This window comes from Coenobita brevimanus, chromosome 15 (assembly GCF_032717465.1).
Source record: "Coenobita brevimanus isolate Jiangsu-jjx chromosome 15, ASM3271746v2, whole genome shotgun sequence".
Taxonomy (NCBI): Eukaryota; Metazoa; Arthropoda; class Malacostraca; order Decapoda; family Coenobitidae; genus Coenobita; species Coenobita brevimanus.
In genome coordinates, this window is record NC_136968.1 from 6,997,971 (window position 1) to 7,007,557 (window position 9,587).

General features: G+C 43.1%; 1 protein-coding gene across 1 annotated transcript in view; it reads left to right on the forward strand.

The window, feature by feature from the left end:
- Window positions 1-9,357, forward strand: part of LOC145390663 (uncharacterized) — a 74,924-nt gene extending 65,567 nt beyond the window's left edge. Inside the window, exons 4-5 of the mRNA XM_080265453.1 lie at window positions 8,598-8,667; window positions 8,830-9,357. Coding sequence (XP_080121579.1) covers window positions 8,598-8,667; window positions 8,830-8,918 — 159 coding nt within the window. The 3' untranslated portion in view covers window positions 8,919-9,357. The remainder of the gene's footprint in view (window positions 1-8,597; window positions 8,668-8,829) is intronic.
- Window positions 9,358-9,587: the final 230 nt, after the last annotated feature.

Below are 9,587 nucleotides of genomic sequence, written 5' to 3' on the forward strand. Positions count from 1 at the left end.
TCTCTCTCTCTCTCTCTCTCTCTCTCTCTATATATATATATATATATATATATATATATATATATATACAGTGTATCTCTACAGTTTTTAAAAGAAAAAATCGTAAACTATCATCCTAATTTTGCTAAACCTATCAAAAAGCTCGCTAACTTATACAAATGCCTGAAGAGAAATGGCTAAACCTAAATAAACGTTCAATTTTCTTATGCCTCCGGATAAAATACTTCGACTAACAAAACATCGTCGACTGCAAATGTGTAGTGCCTTTCTACATTACCCACCTTCACTCATCACCTGCTGACTGTCAGTTGAGGCATATGTATTAAAGTTGATGGCATAAGTATATCAAAGAGAACCATAGGGGTGAGGAACTATTCCACATACGACAACTGTCAGCCCTAATTAAGAAAACTTATACAAGCAATTGTAAAGAATGTGCAGTACATATGTACAACAGATGAAACACCTCACCCAACAGAACACCATCTATATGAAAGTGCCCAATACCTTTATATATTGCACACTTGAACATGTCAGGCGAGTAACGTGGTTCATCATAAGGGGTATCGGTATAACACATAACTATTTTTATCGTAAGGAGTATCAGTATAACTATATTTATCATAGGGTATATCAGTATAAGATATAACTACTTCAAATACGTCGACTGTCAATCTCAGTTAAATAGTACACTATATACATATTTACAATCGATAAAGACCATAATTAAAAAGTAAAAATGCCTCATTGTTCTTATCAGTCCGGTCTTCCTCAAGAAAGCCATCAACATCACCCTGGATGGTGGAAAGGGTGAAGAGGACGTCTGCTGCACCACAGTAATTTATAAGTGAAGCACATTCACGAATAAATCGCCGAGAACGCAGTAAAATAACTGTGATAGATAACAACGCACCACAGATGTCACTGTGTGGTGGTAACTGTCCCTCAATGTAAGGTTTATACGAGTCAAAAGTGTGCTATTTATTCGCAAGTGCAGTAACACTCTTTCTTTGAGGCGACTGGCTGTATCCAAGTCACCCAGGTATGGCTCGCAAGTAGGAAAATTTAGCCTGCTCCACTGACCTTGCCACAGAAAATATATCGATTTCTTTCCGAGGGAGAGACTCGACAGTAGATCACGAGGAACGCCCCAAGTCTTCTCGAGTTCCACAGCCGACTTAGCAAGTAAGTCAGCCTGCTCATTGTGATACTGTAGATACGACAATAAACAGGCACCCAGATCTGTGTGAAGGACTTGTTGCACGAATGCATTTTATTAATGATGCGGCCCTGGATCTCATAAGAATCCTTAGTGCAAGAAGCAGTTGCTTAAGGGCTAACTTTAAAAATATGACAAATGAGTCACGTCTAAAGGTTACAACATAGTCTATTGGTTTATGAATAGCAAAAAGTTCGGAGGTAAACAGAAATGTATGAATCGACAACCGAAACCTGAGGGAACATTCAGCCGGCCACACTCTGGCACCCACACATTCACTCGATTTTTAGCAATCGGTGTACAACTGGTAGGACTCCAAATAACTAACGACGATGTTACGAAACAAATGGTGAACCTCCGCCTCCGGCGTCTTCGTCTTCGATGCTGGAAGCCTTGTAGCATCAACCTCAAAGTTGGGTGGCTCCCAAGGTGGTATATTTTTAAGCACCAACTTGTCACGGTCGCTGAGGACCACACCAAACTCCTGAGTCAGAAAGTGGAGACGAATGGCAAGCGGCCAATGACTCCTCTGCATGACATGATGGTACTGATGTAGAGGAATGCGGGCTCATTGCCGATATCACTTTTTCTATGTGTCCTTATGCCATAGGACAGCAGCAGGTGGTTGGGGTGAGTACAGAGGGAAGGTATTTTTGCCTCAACTTTCATTTGAGCTACACGTGTACACCTCGTCTTCAAGACAGATTCACAAACATTATTTCTGAAACACATCCAGCCTCCTCAGTGTGGCATAAAATGCCGACCCATATGCCTGAGAACCACAGACTAGCTTAGATTTCGTAATAGTCTTATACTATCTATCTATCTATCTATCTATAGCCCGACGCCCTAATCCCGCAAAGGGTGGCCGCAGACAAAACGCCTCCAAGTCGCTCTGTCACCCACCATTTGACTACCCTCCCCCCAACTCACCCCCCTCCCTCATATACCTCTCAACTCCATCCCTCCACCTCATCCTCGGTCTACCCCTCCCTCTCCCTCCCTCCACCTCACCTACATACACCCTCTTAGTCAGTCTTTCATTCTCCATTCTCTTCACATGTCCAAACCACCTCAGTGTATTTCTCCTAATCTTCTCAACCACATCCACATCCACGCCACAGCGTTCCTTCACTTCTTCATTCGTCAACCTGTCCCTCCACGTCACTCCACATGCTCCTCTCAAGTAACTCATTTCCACTGCTCTCACTCTTGACTTGTTCCCCTCTTGCAAGGTCCATGCCTTGCTTCCATACGTCAGGGTAGGGATCACAATACTATCATGCAGTGACTTCTTAACTTCCATACTCACCTCCCTATTTCTCATCACTGCTTTCACTGTACCAACAACCTTCCTTCTCTGCTGTACCCTTTCACGCACTTCATCCCCCAAAGTTCCATCCTTACTCATCACACTACCCAAGTACTTGAATGCACTCACATTCTCCATATCCTCACCATCTAACCTCACTGCACACTCTGTGACTTCATTCTTCTCAAACACCATACCTTTACTTTTGTTTACTTTAATTTTCAGATTCCTCCTCCTACACACTGTCTCAAATTCATTCACCAAACCTTGCAACTCCCATTCATCTTCACTCAACAGTACTGTATCATCAGCAAACAGCAACACCGGAAGCTTCCAAATCTCACCCTCATTCATTAGAGCCACCCCCACATCCACTGCCCTACCATGCACCTCCTTTACAACCCCATCCATGTATATATTAAACAGCCATGGAGACATCACACAACCCTGTTTCAGTCCCACATTGAGATCAAAGAACTCACTCAACTCCACCATGCACTCACACCATAGCCCTAGCTTCCTCGTACATACTCTTCACAGTACTCAACAATTTCCCCTCCACTCCATATATTCTTAATACCGTCCACATACCTTGCCTATCTATTCTGTCATAAGCTTTCTCCAAGTCCATGAAGGGAACATACACTTTCCTTCTCTTCTCTAGATACTTCTCCACTAACCATCTTAGAACAAATATCTGATCTACACACCCTTTTCCCTTCCTAAATCCCCCTTATTCTTCTTCAACTAGCTCCTCTGTCATATGCCTAACCCTATCAATGAGTATTCTACCATATATTTTACCAGTCACACTAAGAAGGCAAATACCCCTATGGTTACCACATACTTCTCTCCCCCCTTTTCCTGTGTATAAAGGAACAATTTTACCTGATTTCCAGTCCTCTGGAACCCTTCCCTCTTCCCAAGCCAATCTACACAACTTCCATATCCACTCCACAACAATCTCACCCCCATACCTAAGCATTTCACCAAACACTCCATTGCTTCCACTATTTCCGCCCTACTGATCTCTTCCTCCCTCCTCTCATCTCTTCTTCTCCCAGCCATTCCCCAACCACTTATACTCGCACTGCTGTCACTCTCTACATTCAACAAATCCTCAAAGTGCTCCTTTCATCTCTTCAATTTCTCTCTCTTCTCCACCAACAATCTTTCACTGCCCTACTATTTCCCCTTTCACACTGCCTTACTTTCTTTACCTCCTTCCAAAACAATTTGTTACTCTCCCTCCATTTCACACTCAGATTCCTCCCAAACTCTTCATCCACTTTCTTCTTACTCTCCTTCACCAGTCTCTTAACCTCCCTTCTCCTGCTCACATATACCTCTCTCTTCTCTCATCTTCTCCCCTACCTCTACTCACTAACCATTCACTATATGCCTTCTTCTTTTGTTCCACAGCTCGTTTCACCTGATCATTCCACCATGCTGTCCCTTGCACACCTTTGCATCTCCTTCTCACTCCACAAACCGCCTCACATGGTGCGCCTATCTCTTCCGTGAATATCTTACATATGTCATCCACCCCTTCCATATGCTCTAGCTCATACCTTCCCAATCTTTCTTCCACTATGCTCTTATACTCTGTCATTTTCTTACTATCTTGCAATTTCTCCACTCTTCTCACAGGAGCTGCTTCCTCCTGTCTTCCCCTTCGTCTCCTCAACCACTTTCTTTGCAGCTCTACCTTGGCCATCAGTAAGCGATGGTCCGAGACTCCATTCCCCCACCCTCTCCACACTCTTGCATCCAACACTTGTCTTCTCATTCGCTCATCCACACAAACGTAGTTTATCATTGCCTTTCGTTCAACAAGTTCACCATCCCCTCCTCATTACTCTCCATGTGTACCGGTGGATCATCTTATGCCGAAAGTAGATGTTGCATATTGCCAACCGCTTACAAGCACATATGTCCACCAAAGCACTTCCAGACCCATCTACATCAGCTGGCATACCCCACTGATCAACCACTCCATCCACTCGTACATTCCCAACTTTGCCATTCATGTCGCCAATCAACAGCACTCTCTCGCTTCTCTCAAACTTGTCCATACACACTTCTACTCTCGCCCAAAACTCATCTTTCACTCTTGCCACTCGATCCTCTGTCGCGGCATACACACATACTATCGCCCACGCTTGTATACCTACTATCATCCTCACCCATACAATCCTTGCACTCACTGTTCCATACTCTTTTATATTCTCCTTCCACATCTTGCTTATCATCAAACACACTCCCTCTCTTGTCCTCTCATTCTCATTGACTCCCGCACATATACCTAAACCATATTCCCATTCTCTCACCTTTTCACCTTACCATTTAGTTTCAGTCAATCCACATATATCCACTTTTGCATCCTCAAGCACCTGAACAATCTCTCTCTTTCACTTCATCATTCACTCCTCTCACATTCCACATTCCCACCCTTTGTCCGTTCCTTAGTCATCAACATATGGTCTGTCAGGGTCCGAGGCGCTTTATTTGCTTTTTTAGTTAGTTCTTTTTACGGGGTGGGGCAGTAACCTAGCACCAACCCTTTTAGTCGCCTCGTACGACAAGCAGGGATACTGGGGGAGTATTCTTGAAACCCCCCTACCCCCAGGGGGAACCCCCTACCCCCAGGGGGGTAATAAAAATTTCCTGTCGGCCCCCAACTAGTACCCTTTATGGACATCAGGACATTTAATAGTTTACCACAAAAAGATAGAGTCCCGGAGGATTGGAAGTCAGGTATAATTATTCCATTGTACAAAGGAAAAGGGGAAAAAGAAGTGTGGTAATCATAGGGGCATCTGTCTTCTTAGTATAGTAGGAAAAGTTTATGATAGGATACTTATTGACAGAGTTAGGGAAATAACAGAGGAATTAGTTGAAGAAGAACAGGGAGGCTTTAGGAAGGGAAGAGGTTGTGTAGATCAGATATTCATTCTTAGATCTTTAGTGGATAAGTTTCTAGAGAAGGGAAAGACGTTGTGTGCGGTCTTCATGGATTTGGAGAGAGCATATGACAGGATGGATAGACAAGGATTGTGGAAAGTATTAAGAATATATGGAGTAGACGGGACGTTGTTGAATGCTGTGAAGAGTATGTGTGATGGTGCTAAGGCTGCAGCGCGTGTGGATGGTGAACTGAGTGAATTTTTCTTTATGAAGGTTGGGTTGAAGCAGGGATGTGTCATGTCTCCATGGTTGTTCAATCTGTACATGGATGGGGTAATAAAAGAGGAACAAGGTAGGGGAGTGGATGTTGGAGTGGCCCTAGTGAGAGAGGGTAGTGTTTGGAAACTCCCTGTACTGTTGTTTCCAGATGATACTGTGGTGTGTAGTGAAGACGAGGGGGAGCTGCAAGGCTTGGTGGATTAGTTTGGGAGAGTGTGTAAGAAATGGAATCTAAAGGTGAATGTAGGGAAGAGTAAAGTGATAGTCTTTGAGAAAGGGGAAGTCAGTGAATGTACAGTGAGGTTGGATGGTGAGGAAATGGAAAATGTGAGTACGTTTAAGTACTTGGGGAGTGTGATGAGTAAGGATAGAAGTTAGGAGGGTGAAGTGCTTGAAAGGGTACAGCAAGGAAGAAAGGTTGCTGGTTCCTTGAAAGCAGCGATAAGAAACAGGGATGTGAGCATGGAAATGAAGTTACTACATGACAGTATTGTGATACCAACTCTAACGTATGGAATTGAAGCTTGGACTGGTTGGAAGGACACAAGTCAAGAGTGAGAGCAGTGGAAATGAGTTATTGAAGAGGAGCCTGTGGAGTCTCATGGAGAGACAGGCTGACAAATGAGGATATAAAGGAGCGTTGTGGTGTGGATGTGGATGTGATAGGGAGCGTTAGGAGGAACACACCGAGGTGGTTTGGACATGGGGAGAGGATTGAGGGTGAGAGACTGACGAGGAGAGTGTATGTGAGTGAGGTGGAGGGGGGAAGAGGGAGGGGGAGGCCGAGGATGAGATGGAGGGATGGAGTGGAGAGATACTGTATATGAGAGAGGGGGGTGTGAGTTGGGAGCAGGGCAGTGAAATGGCGGGGGACAGGGTGACGTGCAGGCGATTTGTTTGTGGCCACCCCTTAGGGGATTAAGGCGTCTCGCAATAGATAGAGAGACAGAATATCTTCGATCAAAATGGAGGCCCCCAGACTTAGACATTTTAAAAAGTCCCGCCTGGTTATGCCAAGTCAAGTTCAAATCGGGGACTTTACGAGTGGTAAAAACTACTGGGAAAACTGAAATCCTCACCAGAAGGCCCACTGTTGGACGGAATCAAGGGCTGCTTGTAACCGCTTAGCCGAATATTGTGCATTCCGGAAGGAATTCCATATTGCACAACCATCATCATAGAATGAGTTTTTAAGATTCCTTGGGTTGGGAGCTGAAGACAGAATATCATTGATCATAACACTAAACAAAAAGGGACTAAGCACATTTCCCTGATGCAACCCGTTTTCTTGGATAATTATATCCCATGTCACGCTACGGGGCAATTTGACAGAAAATTCTGTCCCTTAATAATATGAAAGTAGAAATATGCAGATTACCTCTTAAACCACAACCATAGAGCTTCATTAGTATACTGTGTTGCTACTTTATATCGTAGGCTTTATGGATGTCCAAGAACACCCCTATCATGAATTCTTTGTTGGCAAATGCCTCAGAATGCAGTGCTCCGAATTCGTTAAATGAACTAGTGAACTATTTTATTTACAAAAGCCACATTGTCGATCATTTAACATATTCTTCGACTGTAAACTATTCATTCCATAACCTTACATAGACATGAAATCAACACAGTAGGACGAAATGAATTGGGATTCTTAAGACGACTAGTTTGTTTGGGTATTGGTATGATATGTGGAAACTACCATGAATTTGGAAACATTTGGGACTCCCATGGCTCATTGTACAATGTTAACCCCTTAATTAGGTTGTCCTGATTAAGATGCTGGATCATACCGTACGTGATATTTGGTCCAGGACTGCTGCCTTTAAAGGACTTAAGGGCAAGAAGCAGTTCATCTATCATAAACTCTTGGTTGTTCAGGGAGTCTACGTCTTCTGTGGCAGTCTAGTGTTCGTAGCTCAGCCGTGAGTTTATGGTCATGAAAACGTTGGTCGTAATTGGCTGAGCTATTTACATAAGAAAAACTTCAGGTGTGGATGTTAGTTACGTGCACGGGATCGTCATAGATGTTATTGTCCACCTGCAGAGTGGTCACAGGGATGTTGGGGCGTTTATTATTTAGTATTTTAATGATGGGCAAGACTTTACTGAATGGGGTAGAATGATTCACCGTGGACACAAAACACAGCCAGAAGTCGCGTTTAGCCCTTCTAACTATTCCCTCTGCCTCATCCCGTGATTGTATGAAATAAAGTTTTCTCCAGTTGGATGATTGTCAAAAATCCTTTGTCTCCTATTGCGCTTCCTTAATGCCTGTTGGCAGTAAGACTTTCATCGATTGTTTTGCATTGATTGGAGTAGTCTAGAGAATAGCAACGTCAACCGTGTGTACGACGGAATTAGTTATATTTTCGACTTTTACATCAATGATCTCCCCATACTGTATACATCTAAATTACCGATCCTTGAGAAGGATCCCCAATCTGCTTTCTTATAGTTAATTTTTTGGGATGGAGGGTTCGAAATAATGTCGCATGTATAAATATGAAAGACAGATGGATAAATGATCACTTTCCAGCTATGTTCGTGACAGTGTTCCACTAAAGGTGGGTCAGCAACAATATGTCAAGAAAGGTGGGTCCATCATAGTGTTTCACAGGGCTTGATATTTAACAGCATGTTACAGAGTTTGATCATTAACAATATTTTGTACAGAGCTTGTTCATTGTGGCAGTTTTTACACAGAGATTCGTCAGGAACAATATGTTACATAGATGTGGGTCAGGAACAGAGTGTTATACAAACGTAGTTTAGTAACTGTGTTACCTAGTGCTGGATCAGTAATACAGTTTGGTACAAATAGGGGAGTCACTGACGTTGTTACAGAAAGTTGGGTTATTGACACAGTGTATCACACAGAGGTGGATGAAGCCGGGGGGCAGCCTCTACATCATCAACGACAACACCTACCACGATGACGAGCCTCCTGGTCAGTACTTTTCTTAATCCAAAGTGCACCCTTCCCCGCGTGTTCATCACTGTGTAATAGTGTCACTAGTTTCCCAGTGTCGTAATTACTCATTAATTGCACACACAGTTTATCGCATTCACAGAATTTCATGTGAGTAACCACGCCTTTCTTTGCCACCAGTGGAGGCTCCAGATATCCGTGTTGTTGGCCTCACAGACGAGGCTGCAGAGAGTCAGGAGAAGGAGGCACTGGCGGGAAAACACCACTGATCATCGTATGGATTAGTATTGGCTCTTGCAGTTTAAAGAAGAGACATCTCTTGCATGCCTTACGTAACTGGAAGCAAAGTGTAATTCTAATTATTCCAAATTTTAACTCACTGACTGTGAATTAGTCTGTAATTAGTTTGCAAAGAGCTTTTCTTTTAATAACCATGATATATTAATGTCTTTGGTCAACTTTCAGTACCCTTAAAGTCCCCAAGTCCAAAATTAACTTTCAGCACTGACTCTCTTACTCTTAAAAACATGGAATATTTTACTAAGCACCATTCATCAATTCTTGTAGTTCACAACCTTTGTGATTGTCACAAGGTGGAATGCAGATTTTGTGTCGTGTCTCATGGTAGGTGGTTGTGCCTGGCCGCACCTGCAGTTGTTGAAGGGTTTATATAGAAGAGGAAGCTGTTTGGAACATGGACTTCTGTTTGAATATTATTAACATACAAGTATTGTTAACAAGGGAATGGAATGCACCAGTTTTAAGTTTAATTTTCATATTACTTTCTTCTTGGTCAGCCATGAGAGTGGGTTTTGAAGAAGCTGGTAGCATTAAAGATAGTGTTTCCAGTTCTGTGGAATTTAACTTCAAATCAGGAAATATGGTCACATATTAGGAAAAAAATCGAGGAAAGTAGTCTGTGGGGAGATATTCTGGCA